General features: G+C 39.2%; 1 protein-coding gene across 7 annotated transcripts in view; it reads left to right on the forward strand.

Moving 5' to 3' along the window:
• The window catches only part of LOC134529317 (sphingomyelin phosphodiesterase), a 192,436-nt gene that overhangs the window by 67,790 nt on the left and 106,061 nt on the right, over positions 1 to 18,585 (forward strand). For 6 of the 7 annotated variants that reach the window (XM_063363255.1, XM_063363256.1, XM_063363259.1 and 3 more), the window contains exon 2: positions 16,602 to 16,722. In XM_063363255.1, coding sequence (XP_063219325.1) covers positions 16,656 to 16,722 — 67 coding nt within the window. In that variant the 5' untranslated portion in view covers positions 16,602 to 16,655. Of the gene's footprint in view, positions 1 to 16,584; positions 16,723 to 18,585 lie in introns of all 7 variants that reach the window. The other variant, XM_063363254.1, reaches the window with a different exon arrangement.

Below are 18,585 nucleotides of genomic sequence, written 5' to 3' on the forward strand. Positions count from 1 at the left end.
TGAAAGTGGATCGTGACAGAAATGGCGGTGGCACCGGCTAGGTGCACGTGACAATATTGTAAACATGGTTTGTGTTTATTCTTAAAAAAAAAAAAAAAAAAAAAAAAAAACATTTGCAGTGACTGCAAATTAAATGTGTCAAAATTATTTCATTTGACAATGGAATTTCCTGACCCTGGAGCAGTTTGAAAATTTCTGTACGCGTTGTTTGTTGGTCATGGAATTATTCGGTACGAATTATTTTAAATAAATGTGCAGGTAAGTATACTGTTACCTCAAGACGCCAAAGGAATACATTTACCGCAAACACATCAGCCCAGTATGTATTCTCACGTATGCTTGCTCCATTGTTTATACAACCTCACCTGTCCTGCGGATACGAAAAATATATAGGCTCTTGCCCAGACAGAACTCGCGCAAGCATTCACGTGTCACGTCTTACATGACGAAAAATCAAACAGCTGTCGGTTCATAGTTACACACCGGCTAGCTACGGTCTGCGTGCTCATTTGGGCGGTGTGACGTCATCACTGTTATCCACGGGACTTTTCACTGCGATTACAGTCGTTTATGCGTTGTAGGAAACTCCGGTTTTCGTTGCTTGTATTTTCTTCGCCTAAACTAATTTAAGTAGGTATGTATTGTCTTGCAGTGTATTTTTGACGTGAATACGTCTTTAAAATTGCGTCCATAGTGGGAGGCAATTAAAAAAACGAATGATAACAAAATCGGGGGATGCAGTTTGGTGTTGCAGCTACCTATCTATCATCTCCATTCAAAATTTAATTACACCACTGGATAGCTAAAGGATCAAATTCGTTACGCTAAGTGAGGACTGTGACGCATCGCACGCGGTGGAGGGGGAAGCGCCGCCATTTTGAGGTCATTTTGCTGCGTTTCGAGATTTCCAGCTACGACGTTCGTTTGAGTTTCAATCGTCAGCGCTCGTCAAAATTTATCGATTGCATATATAAAAAATTCGTGTAAAAGAGTTAAAGTGAATATATATGGTGTTAAAATAATCAAAAATATATAATGTCGGCCTATACGCGACTTCTTAGTGTTCAAACATGATTATAACATACATAAAATAGCGTATTTTATATTTTGTATAGAAAATATTACCTGTTACGTACACGTATTCACGCACAAGTAGTATAGGATAGTTCCTCCTGAAACTGGCTTCTGGCTGTGGTGCCTGTGCCGGTCCGCCATCTTTGATGCTGACGTCACGGCGGCCATCTTGGATGAGTGTGACTTTGACCATGACCTTGACCTTTGACCTTAAAAACTTGCCAAAATTAGCCCAAAAATCTTCAAAATTTGCCAAAATTTCAATTTCTTTGAAGAAAAAAAACCGCCAAAAATTCTCAAAATATTTGATAATTCAAAAATTCGAAAAACCTCAAAGTACTTTTTGTCTTAGAAAGAACACAAATTCCTAAAAGTGGCTTAAGCATCCATGTCTACAGCCTCCGATTAGCCGCTGACGTCACGACCACGACCTTGAAAAATAGGATGCCACAGCAGCCATTTTGAATTATGATGTCACTTGAAATTTCCGTTATGCCCGCCTTCTTTAAAATCTTTATTTATTATCCGATTTTAATAAAAAATATTTAAAAATTAATAAAAAATATATTAAATAAAATTTTAATAAAAATATTTTAAAAACATACATTTACGACATGGAACTCGGAGTCGTCGGTTCGAACCCGACCAGTGCAAAAAAAATGGCGACTGATCCTTCCCTCACAGTGGCTTCTGCCAGACTGACCTCCACCACTTTTTTCATAGCATATATATAATCAGATAGTATGGCATCATGCCCGCCATCTTGAAAATCCGTAATTTTTTGTTAGAAAATGGGGAAAATTTTTAAAAATCGTTAAAAAAATTAATCAATCGAATTAAATAATAAAAATCTTTAAAAACATACAAACACCGTTGCACTTTTCGTTACAGCCACCATCTTGAAACTCCGTAATTTTAATGCTAGAAAATCGGGAAAAATTCATAAATTCATTAAATAAATTTGTAATCAATATTCTGATTGATTCAATCGATTCCTGTCCTTGGTTCGATACCTGGATGATGCAAAACACTTAATTTTATATAAAAAATAATAATTTCAATAAACATGTTCAAAATCCTAAAAGAGGCTTAAAATCAACTACTACCATCATTCTATAAGCCATTTCGACTGCCATCTTGGATATTTGTTTTTATTGACCCATAAATTTATAAAAAAAATCAATCATTAATTTACCTATAGAATCGATACTTGGTTCGATCCCTGGGCGATACAAAACAACTTTAATTTTAAAAAAATACCACAAAAGTGACATTTTTGAGGAATTAAACACCGCAAGTTCTTTTAAAAAACCAAAAAATTTTATTACATAAATTCTACACTACTACAAGTACAAAAAAACACAATCAAATTACTAAAGTCTTGTGGATTTCTCGATTTCTGCATCTGCCACCCACGAATTAAAGCGAGGTGGAAAGCCCCACCACTTAATGTAGGATCGTCCATTTCTTCGTTTTATAATCTTCTCCCCCAAGCACGTATCGGGATAAAACGTAGGCTGAATCTCTTCGCCATAGAAGACGCCACGGATAGGTTTGTGGTCCAAATCTTCGAGGTAGTAGGTTATAGGCTCTGATTCATGTACATGTGTTACACAGAAAATTTCGGGACACCAGTTCGCAGTGAAACCTTTCTCGAAGATACCTTTCTGTTTGGAGATTCGCACAATGTCACCGACGTTAGCTTTAAGCTTTAGTGGATCCTTCTTCCTCATGTTGGAAAACACCATTCGAAGTAGGCGATTGTCCTTTACGTCCTTTGGCTTCATTTTCGTGGTAGAATGCACTGTGGAATTATACTCGCTTATTAGTTTCGTCAAGATGTCAAGCCACGTGTAATTTCCATTTGCCGTGAACTGTCGCCACATCTTGGAACGCAAAGTTCTGTTAAACCTTTCGACAACGGAGGCTTTGACATTACTAAATGTAGAATAGTGTTTTATGCCATACTTCTTGATCAAAGCCTTGAAAGTTGCATTGTAGGATTCATTCACGTGGTCCGTTTGCAGGTGCGACGGTACACGACCATCCCGCAAAATATTGTCCATGGCCTTGGCTACTTCAGTTGCAGTCTTTTATTTTACAGGTCTAGCCCAAGCGAACTTGCTATAACAATCGATGACTGTCAACATGTACTTGAAACCTTTATTCAATCGGGAATATGGTATCATCTCAACAAGGTCCGCCTGGAATAAATCATCAATTCCACGAACTATAACCTTGCGACGAAGATATTTTCGTCTAGCAGGAGCATGAAGTTTGCGAGCGATTCCGGTTCGACTCATTGTATGTAGCCGTCCTCCCTCAGTTCTTCAAGTATGGAGACTATTTCGTTTATGTGCGAATAGTTTCCTACACTAAGCGAAGCATGTAGAATTCTAAGGCGATCAACTAATTCATTGGGGTCGTCCCAATATACATAGTCAAATTTCTGACCACTTTCTAGCTTTTTTAAACCTCCACCATGTACTGTTAGTTCACTGAAAAGATTAGCGAGAATGTCGATTTTTTCATGATCTTCGACTTTATATACACCACTATCTGGATCGTTATCGCGAAAATGTTCATTGGTTAGCTCTAGCAGTTTTCTGTACTCTTGTAAGTCTTTGTGAGAATATCCTTTAGGCTCCCTGCGAAACAGCAATTCGTACAGACCCGGAGTCCCGCGCGTTTTGAACTCTTCTACGCGAACGATATTTCCTGGTAGAAAGTATATTTCTTTAGCACCGAGGAACCACTTATTATGTTTTCTGTACACTCTATAGGTCGTGTCATTATTCCGACTCGTAAATGATATCAGGTATGGTCGGACCATTGCATTAACTTGGTGTACCTTTTTCGGTATTTTTTTATTGTGCATGGACTCTGTACTCGTTAAGTCCTCTTCTTCACTATCTGGTTCATACTTTCTCTTCTTTACAATTGGCATTTCATCTTCAACTTCTGTCTTCACATTGACGACTGGTTCTTCCTTATTCTTAAGTTCGTCGAGGCGACTAGTGATTGGTTTAAATATCTTCATTTTCCATCTCACGTGCAAGTCTGGTTCGTCTAGCAAGTAGATATTTTTCACGAACAGACTGTATAGCTTGATGAAGGTCACTGGCCAGGTCCGACATTGTACTGGCTGAAAACATATTGCAAGACCTCCTTTTATACTTTTTTATTCGCTCGCTGAAACTTCTTTTTTGTGTTTGGCTAAATCTGAATTTGTTGTTAAGTGAGTTAGTGATGCTTTCAGACTACTTTGAAAAGTCCTCAAATCGTCACGTCTTTGTGCGTTTGATACTTAACTTCGATCATGTCGCGAATGCGAGAATCCGAGGCTTCCACGCGCTGGACGATGGCAACAAGATACTCTAGTAATTCGTTTTTCACACTTTCTACTTTTTGAGCCAGTAGCGAAATGTATTTGCGGATAACGTAGTCATGAGACTTGAGAGCAGTACGTAAGTCTCGACTGCTACGACCGAATTTTGAAATGCTATGACTCATGTTTGACGATAAACTGATCGAAACCTTGTCTGTACCTGCCCTTATATAGAGGCTAGTCTTTTACTATAACTAGGAATCCGTGTAGTCTTTCCAACACGAGGAGCACATGTCTTTGAATTCCTGGAATGTCATGTCGGTGTTTACATGATCGTCATAAGCGTGACGTAAATTAAGTTCGTCCATGCGAAAAAGCACTATGACAATCGCGTTGTCTCGTAGGAGATGTTTTGGAATACGACTGTACGTCTGACACAGGTAAACGTGGTCTACTTGAGCGTGTATGCCCATGGAAAAATACTCTTGTATTATACATTGCTTCTCGCACATTACATCGTTGAAAACAAACACGGAATTGGCTTTTGTTTCGCTTGGAAGTACCACATCTGCATTATCATTAAATGGAAAATACTCCAGACCTTCCACTGATTGTAGAACCGTAGCTAGGCGCTGGTACTTTGGCTGTTGCAACGATTTGGAGACCATTTGGTTCCTCTAATAAACTCAATAGAACGCACGTTTTACCGCAGTTGGACGGACCCACCATTATGCATCGTACGGCAGAAGGCAACAGTAAGCCATGTCATGATTCACGTGCACTAAATTCATCGTATTGTGTAATGCGCACGGGCAAACACACTTCTTGTTTGACGACTTGCATTGTACTGACGAAATTGTATAAAATCAACACATTTATACTTTCTGGTCAGTTGTGCGTAATGCCTCGAAGAGGTAAGAACAAAAAACACATTGGTGCAGGACTCACTAACTCGCTGATAAACAACCTACCCTTCGAGCTACACATCCCTGGCTACAGATTCTGCGGCCCCGGCACGAAACTTGCCAAGAGACTAGCGTGCGGTGACGTTTGCATTAATTCTCTCGACGAAAAGTGCAAGTAGTACGATATTGCATACTCACTCAGCAAGGATCTGGAATCCAGGCACCGGGCCGACGAGATATTGGCACAGGAAGCCGAAGATATAAGCAAATCGTCAAACGCGGGACTAGGAGAGAAAATTGCGGCTTAGGGCGTTTCCAAAATCATGAAGGCAAAGACCAAATTAGGAATGGGTGCTCGTCGAGCCAGCTCCATCAAGTCAAAGACTAACTCACGCAAGACTGGTGCAGGCGTGCAAAAAGCCAAGCAAAAATTACAGACTCTCGACAAGAAGATTATAGGAGGATTTCTTCCTTTGCTTTTGCCTGCATTGGGTGCTCTCGGCGGCCTCATTGGTGGAACGAGCGGTATAGTGCGGGCTGTCAACACTTCGAAGAATGAGCGCAAGCAGTAAAAGCAAGCACAACGACACAATGTTAGCATGGAAGCCATTGCCATGGGTAAACAAAAAAATGGCGCAGGACTCTACTTGCGATCTCACAAATCAGGTCGAGGCAGGAGTAAGAAACGAATGAAAAAATCCTATTTTCTTTGCCCAAATGTCCGCTCACCAATATAGATTTAATCAAGTACGCACGCAAACTGAAAATACCAAATTTCCGAGGCGTGTTTATGCGAGACACTTTACCCAGCAAGCTAAAGACACGTAAGTGTGCCATAATTAATTTAGATACATCGTCGGGTCGTGGCACGCACTGGGTGGCATACATAAAGTCTGGAAAAATGGCCGAGTACTGCGATAGTTTTGGGAATTTACGGCCTCCGCCAGAACTTATGCGGTACCTGGGCCAGACCACTACATTGTTCTACAATTACGAAACCAAAGTCACCTAATCAAACAAACTGCGGACACTTGTAACTTAGCTTTTTAACTAAAAAAATTAGCTGACAAAAACAATTGCTACTTAAAGGTTGTAAAGTGATGATAATTTATGAGTCATCTCAATATCACTTACCTTGACAGGTCATGCATCTGAGCTGCAGGCGGTTTATTTCCCGCCTCTGGATTTAGACGGAGAATGGTGTATCGGACTCGTAGATTTTCAAATGTATAATGCCATATGGAATATCGACGAGGAAAATTGCAAGATCTGCTTCCTGAAAAGCAATTGGACCGCTCATTAAATACAGTTACTTGTTGGCTCTTACGAAATTGACGACATTGCAAATTACATCAGGGATATGTTACCACAGGATGTAGACTTTCATCTGCGTGGCAATCCAAACACTCGAAAAAGCATTCTAACATGCAGTGAAAATGTCGACTTTATGAAATTCGGGACTATAGGTACCATGCTAGAATTCGAATCAAAGGTGTATGATACAGGAAGAACGTATGTATACACGCATGCAGTAAACATTTTGCCTGTGAATGTCATAAGAATAAACTGTAATTTGGCAAGTGGAACGTATCTCAACGGAAGACTAAGCAACATGCTGCATGCGTTTTCGCCGATGGTCCCACCACGATATAAACTGGTTGAAGTACCACAAAGTATCATTTATGTTCCCGTCGTCGTGAAGTGCGCACGCGAAGTCGTCGTCAGAATCGTTGACCAGCGATGACGATTGGTGAATTCTCAAGACAAAGAATTTACATTACGTCTGCACTTGAAACGATGGGCATAAAATTCGTTACACCAAACAGTTATCAAAGAAATCGCATTGGCATGCATAAGAACATTTCTCTACCAGACATCGGTACATTAACACCTGACAAGATAAAGTATCTTTTTAGTATTGGACAAGTGCCGAATAAATATGGAAGACGAAATCCTCAACGTGGAAGATCCTGTCATTTTTGATGACAGCATTACGAAACTGGAATTGCACGAGTACCAGCCTTTCCTGCTCGGACCGTACGCACTACCATAAGAAGTACGCATTGCTGTACAGCACCAAGATATATGTACTTTACCTTCGCAGTCATTTTTCCATATAAGAGGCGCGCTGACAAAAGCAGATGGTACGCACACGACAACGACGTCAATATCCTGCAATGGTATTCTTCACCTAATCGAGCGTATTACATATGTACTCAATGGCATCAAGGTAGACCAGACGAGAGATGTAGGCATAACATCTGCTATGAAAAATTACCTTTCGTTCACGCCAAATGAACTGTCTGCTGCAAAAATGGCCGGTAGGGCTCTCGAGGATGAATTTAAGCTTCCGTTTTATGCCGTAGGAAAGTTCGAAGTTTGTGTTCCTCTGTCCATGCTTCTTGGATTCCCTGAGGACTACAAGCATATAATCATTAATTCGAAACAAGAGCTCGTACTGCTTCTAGTCAACACGCACATTAATGCAATTGTCGCCGCTGCAGAAAACTCTCAAGGTGTCTCGCTAACACTACAGTCTATCGAGTGGATACTGCCCCACATCCAAGTGAGCACTGTTGAACGAGTCAAGATGTTGAAGAACATAGAAAATGGCAAGAACTTCGATGTAGCATTCCGATCCTGGAGCCTGGAAACTTATCCTGGCTGGCATCATAGTCAGCGTATCAATTGGATAGTAAAGTCCAGCTTCGCTACGGAAAAACCAAGATACATCATCGTCGGGCTTCAGACCGGAAGACAGCGCAATGCAGGAGTAAGTCGCTCCTTATTCGAAAACTGTCAAATAGGTAATGTAATAATACTTTCAAACAGCGAAAGCCATCCATATGTTTGATATGAAAATGGACTTAGTAAGTGGAAGATTTCTTCTCGCATATCAAATGTACGCCAAGTTTCAGCTAGCTTACTTTGGGCAGAGACAGTCACCGATACTGAGTCCCGACAGTTTCAAGAACAAGGCTCCGTTAATGGTGTTTGACGTTTCCATATAGGATGATTGAATAAATTCAATCATCATAGACTGTAGGATCGAGATAACGACTAGCGGAAATATTCCACCAAACACCTATGCTTTTTGTCTGATACTTCACGATCGGCTTGCATTGTACAATTGTCGAGACAAACTTGTGAAAATTCTGACATAAATACTGTTTCGTTTTGGATAATAATTCAGTTACGACCGAGCATTGCTATCGACAAAATGTACTGCAACCTGCATGGTTTCCAGAGTCATAATGGATTCGTGCTCAAGGAAATTAGCGTCACCTCCGGAGACAAGACTCGAACTCGTACGTTCCGAACTCTGTATCCTTAGAAACTACTAGACAAAAAAAGCAAACGGTCGAATGATTGCCTATGTAAATATTATCACGGACTAGAGTGGGACGAAGGTAAAATTCCATACCACCAAGTGAAAAACACTATGGAAGATTTACTAAACCAAAACGAAATAATCTACGTTGCTGGACCTGAACAGAAGAAATGGCTGAGCAAGTGGTGTGAGGCTCCTGTTGAAATTGTAGACCTAAAGACCGACTATGGCTCTCATTCCCTGCGCAAGCTTAGTGTAATATATGACATGCAGCCACGTGACAAGTTTGAACGAGTATGTGCCGGTACAAACTCGCAGGTAGTGCAGAAATGGCACACACAGTGTTAGTAGGAACCTTCATACATAAAATGCGTACATCCGTACGTGCCTTCAGTTTTCGTTCTACCTGCAAGAATATGTTTACGTTTAATCCTTCTAACGTGTACGTAAGCATAAGACCTAGCTTCAGCAGGGTCGATTACAGCTACTGGGATGCCGGGTATCTACATACATATACAGAAACCTGTGATGGAAGCCCACAGCATTGGCAGTTTGCTCACTTTCCTGTGTCCTACGAACCGACTCAGCAGCTATTAGATTGTTGCGAACCTGAAAACTGCGCCATCTATCACATGAGACCACACACAATCCTTCCTGCTAGCATCGCTGAGGTAGTCGCCTCGTCTACACGTGCAACACCAAACATGAGCGTGTTGCAACCTGTTGCGACCTGTGATGCTTCTATGCAGACTTCCAAACGACGTGCGTCTTGTCGTCGAAGTTCAGGCAGTGAATTTGTTCCAACTAGCACTGAGCCAAAGCCCAGGCACAGACGTGGTCACAGACGTCATCGACCATGTCTCAACGGAGGTGTCGTCGGCGCAGAAGATGACCAGCTGGAAACCTGTGCTCCTGATCGTGTGATCTACGAACCAGTTGTAACCGGAGTCGACGAGGCATTTGGAACCAGAGTCGACGCACCAGTTGGAACCGGAGTCGACGAGGAAGTTTGTGCGTCATTTAAGACTTTGCTTGCGAAAATGCTTAATTCCTTAACCTAATATGTATTTGTGTATTTTTTATAAATAATTTTGTAAAACTTGAACTTGTGTGTTTTTATTTCTATAATTTTTAGGTACCTAATAAAATAATTTTAAATACAGACAATATTTTGACACATGTAGTATTCCAGTAGACCGCGGGTATATAAGCGAGGATCAGACAAGTGGATCTTCAGTCTACCTCTGGCCACAGTGCAGTACGGACCGGCTCTCTTCAGTTAGTTTCACGAGATTTAGTTACTGCTCCAATGTCGACCGGGAAAGACTGTTTACCGTCAGCAGCGGGAACCTTGATGGTAGCAACGTTGGTGGAGTCGGAGATCCCGATACCGTCTTCAGAGGAGACCACGACAGCGGAGAGCTCAATGGCTGCGGTGTCTACAGCTGTGGAGATCCCTATACCGGCTGTAGAGGAGACAACGATATGTGCTGTTTATCATTAGCTGGTGTTTCGCCAGTAACTTTGAATACACCAACGAATGAGGAACGTACATCACATCAATGCAAATATTGTGGTGCATCATTTACTACCACTTCATGTGCGCGCAGACATGAAAAGAGCAGGTTACAAAATAATTTATGTAAAAGAACAGAGTTTCAATCTAACAAGTGTAATAAACAATTTGTACGACATGATAACTTGAAAAAACATCTAATAACCTGCAGTAGGTATCCGACAATCTCTCGAGAGACATATAAGTGCGACAAATGCGATAAGGTTTTTTGGCATTGTAACAGTCTGGATAGTCACAAGATTATTTGCATAGGAAAAGAATCAAGTGCTAGTTTGCTTCCATACCAGCAGACATCCTCATTAATTGCTTTACCTGAGACAATAGTCAACAAAAGAGCAGTAGTCAAATGCCAAAATTTGAAGGATAATTTTGGTTTTAAATGGAGTATTTTGACAAGATTTGTCGAGGGAAGTCATCAAAACCGTGTTGATAAGAGGTATTATGCTTTGGAGAATAAGTTCAACTTTGATGGTCTGTACTATCCGCCACCATTAATTCATATAAAATTTTTTGAGAAGAATAAGCCTGAAGTTTCAGTTAATGTGTATGCACTAATGAGGGTAATAAGGTGTGTGCGATTCGGTTAACCAAACAAGAAAAAAAAATCATTTCGATTTGTTGCTTGTGACAAATGAAAACGGTTTTGCACACTACTCCTACATCATAAACTTCTCCCGGCTTGTGAGACCTCAGGTTACAAAACATGGACATAACATTTATGTGTGTGAGATGTGCTTTAAGTATTTCACTAATCGACCTCGGAAAACAGGTCTAACCGCTATACAGTGTCTTGAACAGAACAAGATTACATGCAGAAATAAATCTTGTACAGAGTATGTTTAGGTTGAACAAGACTTTAGTAATTTGATTGTGATTTTTTTTGTAATTGTAGAAGTGTAGAATTTATGTAATAAAATTTTTTGTTTTTAAAAAGAACTTGCGGTGTTTAATTCCTCAAACATGTCACTTTTGAGGTATTTTTTAAAAATTAAAGTTGTTTTGTATCGCCCAGGGATCGAACTAAGTATCGATTCTATAGGTAGATTACTGATTGTTTTTTTTTATAAATTTATGGGTCAGTAAATACAAATTTCCAAGATGGCAGTTGTAATGGCTTATAGAATGATGGTAGTAGTTGATTTTAAGCCACTTTTAGGATTTTGAACATGTTTATTTAAATTATTATTTTTTATATAAAATTAAATGTTTTGCATTATCCAGGTATCGAACCAAGGACTGTAATTGATCGAATCAATCATAATATTGTTTACAAATTTATTTAATGAATTTTGGAATTTTTACCGATTTTCTAGCATTAAAATTACGGATTTTCAAGATGGTGGCCGTAACGAAAAGTGCAACTTCTTTTTAAGTTTTTTATTATTTAATTCGAATGATTAATTTTTAAATGATTTTTTTAAATAATTTCCCGATTTTCTAACATAAAAATTACGGATTTTCAAGATGGCAGACATGGTGCCATACTAGCTGATGATATATATGCTATGAAAAAAGTGGTGGAGGTCAGTCTGGCAGAAACCACTGTGAGGGAAGGATCAATCGCCATTTTTTTTGCACTCGTCGGGTTCGAACCGACGACTCCGAGTTCCATGTCGTAAATGTATGTTTTTAAAATATTTTTATTAAAATTTTATTTAATATATTTTTTTATTAATTTAAAATTTTTTTTCATTAAAATCGGATAATAAAAAAGATTTTAAATATGGCGGGCGTAACGGAAATTGCAACGGTGACGTCATAATTCAAAATGGCTGCCGTGGCATCCTAATTTTCAAGGTCGTGACGTCAGCGGCTTATCAGAGGCTGTAGACATGGATGCTCAAGCCGCTTTTAGGAATTTGTGTTCTTTCTAAGGCAAAAAGTACTTTGAGGTTTTTCGAATTTTTTAATTATCAAATATTTAGAGAATTTTTGGCGTTTTTTTTTTTAATGGAAATTTTGGCGAATTTTGAAGATTTTTGGGCAAATTTTGAAAAGTTTGAAGGCCAAAGGTCAAGGTCACAATCATCCAATTGGCCGCTGTGACGTCAGAATCAAAGATGGCGGACCAGCACAGGCACCACAGCCAGAAGTCAGTTTCAGGAGGAACTATCCTATACTATTCGTACAAAACACGGCCGTGTCCATGATACAGCCGCACCCCATTTTTTTTCCCTTAGGTTCTCACAGTAGTGGTGCTTAGGGAAGTACAAATGTGCTGTAGCACCGACCACATTTCTCCATATTTTGTCAAATGTTATTTGTACAAAATATAACATCATAGCGGTTGTATCACACATTATACTGTTTCATTGTGTAACATTGATTCACGTTGCTAAACGGTCATTTCCGCCGCCTGAGTAACTACCTTGCTCTGTTTTTTACTTGTAACGCGCCCCAGCTATCAGCAGCGGCGGAGGGACGCGGGAAAGTCACCCTTTCAAACGCTCCCACCGAGCTCTTCCCTTGCGCTCGTGTTGCAAATATGTTGCACGGTCCTGTACTTCTTGGCGAGCAGCGCGCGCCACCAACCGTTTCCTCCCCTCTTTCAGACGGCAGTAGCGCGCTTTAGTAGAATACGTTAGGGATTTGTTTTGTGAATTCCATATAGCTTTTGCTAAAACGGTGTACATTATATCATTATGACATGCAATTCTTCATTAGTATCAACCATACTGAAAGTGGATAACTGAAAATTGGCCAATTTTTTGGCGGGATAGTGTGTAGGCAAGAACTAAAAACATGCTAATGTTTAAAAATATTAGCATTTACGATAGTCAGTAGCAGCTTATGTTTTCCAAGAATCCGGTTTGGTTGCTGTATTAATTCTTTAATACATACATAATCCCGACGGTATTTACTGATACATAAAACGTAATCGTAATAGGTGCGGTGATCTTACGCTGAGATTAAGGGGCCCGTCACATTCACGCAGTCGCGTCTTTTTGATGTGTCGTAGCTGATGGTGCCCGCCGACCCATCATTTAGTGTGAGCGAGACCAGAAGCCGAGGTTTTATAACTCGCTTGTGCTTTTATTTCAGGTGCACTTCACACATTTGTTTAAATCATTTGGGTCAAAGGGCAGGGTGTTTGTCTTGTGGAATGATTTTAGCACAGGGGCCCATGTGTGTGCTGGTTTGTGGTACAATGCTAAAGGAATTTACATTTTTGTGTCATCGGCGGGGGAGAGAAGCTCCCCACCAGTTAGATTGGCTAACTGGCGTGATGTAGTGTAGTGATGTTGAGCTTTAGAGGCTTGTATGTGTGTTGAAGTTTAAGTGTTTTAATTAAACTTAGGTGTGGCACGTAGTGTAAAGCTGTGCGAGCCGCTCCATGCATGGGTAGCTACCCCATATGTGCATGTCACAGGTGAACCAGGCCGACACTCGCCCATGCATATATATCATCGTGTGGTCGTGTTGGTGAATGGTAAATAAATTTACATGGGTTAGTACACTGCTGGCCGCCTTGTTGATCAAACTGTTGCATTCCACTAACAGTTTTGGTGACAGGAAGGCTAAGCCATTTGATGCGTAAAAAGCCCAGAGGGCTGTTTTCAGTTAATCATTCCCTAAAACAAAGGTGTATTAGTGTTGTCCACCTGCACAGGTTGTTAGATGTGGTATTCAGGCAAACAGTGTGCCCTCATCAGTTTTTTTAAATATTGTTACGAACGTTAGGTTGCGTAACGCGCAGGTGCAGATCTAACTGGGCTGATATCACATGCTGCTGTAACATGAGATGTGCCGTGCGCACCTGGGTCGCCGCTTCCCCTCCCTCCAGCCCTCAGCTCCCCGTGCGGCGCCGTTTGACATTCAAAACCGGACAGCTGCGGAGTTACGCAAGCCGCCGACACGTGTTTTGAGAGATTTCTGCTGTCGTGTCGGCGCGGAATGACGCGACTGGCCCCAGCCGCGCTCGTGAGTTCCAAAAATGACGGCTGATATATAAAAAGAGGACGTCGGCCTCAGCAGTTCAGTTCAGTTCAGTTCAGTGAAGTCGGGATTTTTCCCGCGGCGGAGTTTTTTGGGCGATAGAGTGGCGAAGTCCCTGGACGAAGGTTCCAGGGCGAAGAGCTCAGTTCCGGGCGATAGTGTCGCGGGCGCGGCGGATTTCCGAGCGAAGTTCGAAGCGAGGCTTCGAGTGGGATCTCGGCGAAGGGAAAGTGCGACTGTGGCGGCGGAGTGCGGCGACGGAGTCCTGCGACTGAGGACCACGAGGGGTGCTGCGGCAAGAGTTGCGCCAGAGGTGCGGCCCAGCGATGCGTATGGATTGTGAGAAACGAGTGACTGGAAGAAGCAACATTCTTTAAAGTACAATTGATTAATTGGCATTTTTAGATTATTAGCTAGTAATGTAAATAGTGGCAATAAATAAAACTGTGTGTGATAAAAATCTTTAATTGGGCTATCCTTTACAAACCCGCAGTAAATCGTAACAATATAATATAATTTTTGATTGTTGTTTGGTTTTTTAAAATATAATTTTATTTAATTTTTATTTTCCTATATACAAAATATACATGGCCCCAGAGCCCTGACCTGACAGATATTCATGCCTCCCGGCCTGTATCCCCATTGGCAGCTGGGGCAGAACCACCTCCCTACCAGTTCTCCTGCATGGCCCTGCCTTGGCAAGGTGTGAAATTCGTACTCTATTGAGCGACATGAGGCAATAATTCTGATCCTGGGAAGGAAAGATATAATTTTAATTAATATTTCTTCTGAATTTAGCAGTTTAACTGATAAAATGTTATTTAAATGTGTTTTATTTGTGTAATTCAAAATTCCATGTCTTTCCAAAATGAGACAGGCACTGGCATTTAGAATTACTTAAACATAATGATAAAGTTATTGTAGACAAAACATGGCTCCGCGTGGATGTTGACACACCCGGAGCTGGCGGTTGACTGAGCTGGCCAGAGGGCGAGCAACTTGTTTTGTTTGGGAGTGGTTGCCCGCGGCTCCCAGCTCAGAGCGCTCCGCGGCTCGTGATAGGCCGCGCCCTTGCGATCAAGCGTGCGAGTGGTGCAGAAGGGATATTTTTTTCTAAAATTTAAGTTATTTCAGATCCAGATATGCATTTGATTGGGTCACGTGATCTGTGGTGTCAGCCGTTGATGGTACAGTCGAGTAGAGCGGATCTTGTCTTACCAGAACTGACGAACTTGAACTTCCGAGGTCAGACAGCACCATCTGCATCTGACTTCATGTACAATATTTGCCAATGAGAAGCATGATGAGTATAAACAAACTAACCTGGCACAAAAATAATTATTTCCAAACAAATTGTAAATATTTACAATTTCATCTTGGACACCATTTTGTTGTATTTGTTTTCCATTAAGTTGCTTTGAAACTGAATACGTAGTAGTTAAAAATGAAAATAATTTTTTGTTTGTGTGAATGCATGGAACTAACAGGTTTAACCCAAATATATTTTATACTCTTAGTTAATTTTGAAATAAAATTGTTCTTCTAAATTACGTTACTACACATTTACATTATTCTCTATGTTATATAAAGCTCTCGAGAAAAGCCAAGATTAATATCTTTTGCAAACTACTGTGCTGCCCTCTATACAGTATTGTGTGAACCAGAACCATCAGACGAGTGAATATAGTTGCTGCAGAAAACTAATCGGGTAACATGGTTGGACAACACGGTCAGACATGTCACACTTATGTAAAACATGAATTACGTTTCGTACATTCTGTAAAATCCTTGTGATGTTTTGGTTGTTTGGGAATAAATTTAGTTCTAATCCCCATTTGCCAATTATTTCTAAGTATGTTATGTATGTGCATCATTTATGTAAAATGGTGAAATTTTCACAAACAAGATAATACTCAAATTAATTACTTGATTATATATATATTTAATCCAAAGTACGGTCCTTAGTTTGAATCTTGGCACGATAACAAGTTTAGATTTTACCCATACCTTAATATGACTCCTCCAAAGACTTAACTCTACCCAAACACATGTTTTAATATTGGTTAATGGTAAATTCTACATTACTTCTGCCAATAGTTTTGTATAATTTCTTTGTTTATAGGTTTAAATTACATTTATAGATTTTCCACATACAGCCTCTAGCTATGTGCTATGTTCAGACATTTCCATTTATTTAACAAATACAACTAAGAGGTATTTATATTTTTTAATAATTCTTTGTAAATAATAGGTTATTATACTCTTTTTGTTGTATCTGCTCATGCATTAAGTCTTATAAAGAAAATAATGTGTTATTGAGGGTGCACCAACATATACTTAGTAGACTCTAGGCTCTATAAGGCAACTAAAATTTCATTAACCTGTCAATAAAGTAGTTTGTTGATGAACATATTGTTGAGATGTAATGATGCAGTGTGTTCTGTGTTTTAGGCTGGTGACAGTGCTTGCACCGGCCCAGGTCAGAGTCTGTGTTCCGCCTCCAATATGCTTCTCTTCTGGTTCCGGCCCTTTGCTGCTCTCATTTCTTCTCATCTTCTCATCTGCACGTCTGGTCAGTCAGCAGTCAAGATTCTGATATTAAAGTTATTATTATTTATTGTCAGGTTTACAGACATGTTGATTGCTTTCGATGCTTAGATATTCTTTGATTGACAAGCTGTCTAAAACCATTAGTATGTCTACAAAAATGCCATCAATGGCAATTAGGAATCGGCACTGGCCTATTGCAAAAAAAAATCCCAGCATTGTCTGGAGTAATTTCAGGAAACTAGTGTGTTACCACTTTGGCACTATACCCATTAGTCCCTAATGTGGCACTGCTACAGTTACAATTCATTTTTTTGCTAATGTTTTGGGCTTCGATACATTCAGATCATTATAAAGTAAATTAGTTTTTGAAAGCATTTGGAATCAAAAATAATTTTTTCGTGGATTTTATGTACATAATTTACCACTTATATTTGTTGAGAACAGCTTCTGAAATTTGTATATTTCTCTGTTAATATTATAATTCTAATAACTTAAGTAAATTTTTTTAAATTAAATAACTCATTATGTATTGAAATTACTAACAAAATTTTAATAAGACTTTCATAATGTAGGCAAAATAAACGGGTTATACAAATATAAATATTTTAAGGGAAAGATTTAAAGACTACTTTTCATCAATATTAAGGTCATTAAAGGGTGATATTTATGGACACTGAGAAATTATCAATGGCCTGTATAATTAACCAATGCCAGCATTTGCCTGGCTTGATTTCGTCACCACGGAAAACCAAAATCACAAGTGATTGAACTATGTTTTGAAACTAGATTCACCAGAATAAGAGTCCATTGTCTTATCCTGTTTCACCTTGCTCCATTACAAATAAAATGTAATTCATAATCACCAAGTTCTTTTTTTCATCGTCAAGGAAGATTTTTCTTTGAGGAAAAGGCAATTTATTTTAAAATGTGGAAAGTGAGGTTTTATATAAAATACAAGGAATGCTGCTGTTGCACTTTATAACTCTATTTGTTCATTTAAATGGTTGAATATGTGCCATGGCTTCTTTGCTTCACTAGGTAAAAGACCGTCCAAGGAAATAGCTTCAATGTAGTGCAGCATTTCATAAACCCATTAAGATACTACATAATATAGCTCACTTAGAAGCTGTAAGGGCAGAGCAGAAAATATAAATATAATTTAGGGTTTTGAGTACTATGTTTTGTTTATAATTTTTCAAAGAAATTAATTACACAGGTCTGTGAAATTTTTTTTGAAAAGTTTTTTTGTTAAATGGTTAATATTTGTTTTGATTGTCTTAAAAGTAATAGAAAACGGTATTCATATGATATATACCACGTCACATTTATCAGATTTAGATGATATAGTATTTGAATACGAAAAAGAACAAAACAAAAATTTAATAAAATGAATGAAAATCATTTTAGAATATTTTATAAAGTTTTATTGAGTCTATAGTTATTAAAATACAACATTAAGGTATACATGAAGAAAACAATTAGTAATAACGTTTTCTTTTTGAAAAAAAAGCTGCGTTTTGTTGGTTTTCTTTTATGATTTTTTATTTCATCTCTGTGTATCATCCAGCAATAGTCCGCCATCATATTAACATCCCAACGGCCTTGTTATCTTCTTTCCATCTCTTTTATGTCCTGATGAAACTGTTCAACTTGTTCTTCACTGTAGTCGCCTAGATTTTTGGGAAACAATCAATGTGAGACTTTAAAAAATTAATTTTCAGACTCATATTACAGCCTAAATTTTTATAGGCGTTTAACATTTCCTGGACAATATTTTTATACGCAGGATCTTTTGTGTTGCCTAGAAACTTAGATACGACATTTTTAAAGCCATGCCAGGCATTTAGTTCCAAGGTTGTCATCACTTTTTCAAATTCTGTATCCC

The sequence above is a fragment of the Bacillus rossius genome, chromosome 2, assembly GCF_032445375.1.
Source record: "Bacillus rossius redtenbacheri isolate Brsri chromosome 2, Brsri_v3, whole genome shotgun sequence".
Lineage (NCBI taxonomy): Eukaryota > Metazoa > Arthropoda > Insecta > Phasmatodea > Bacillidae > Bacillus > Bacillus rossius.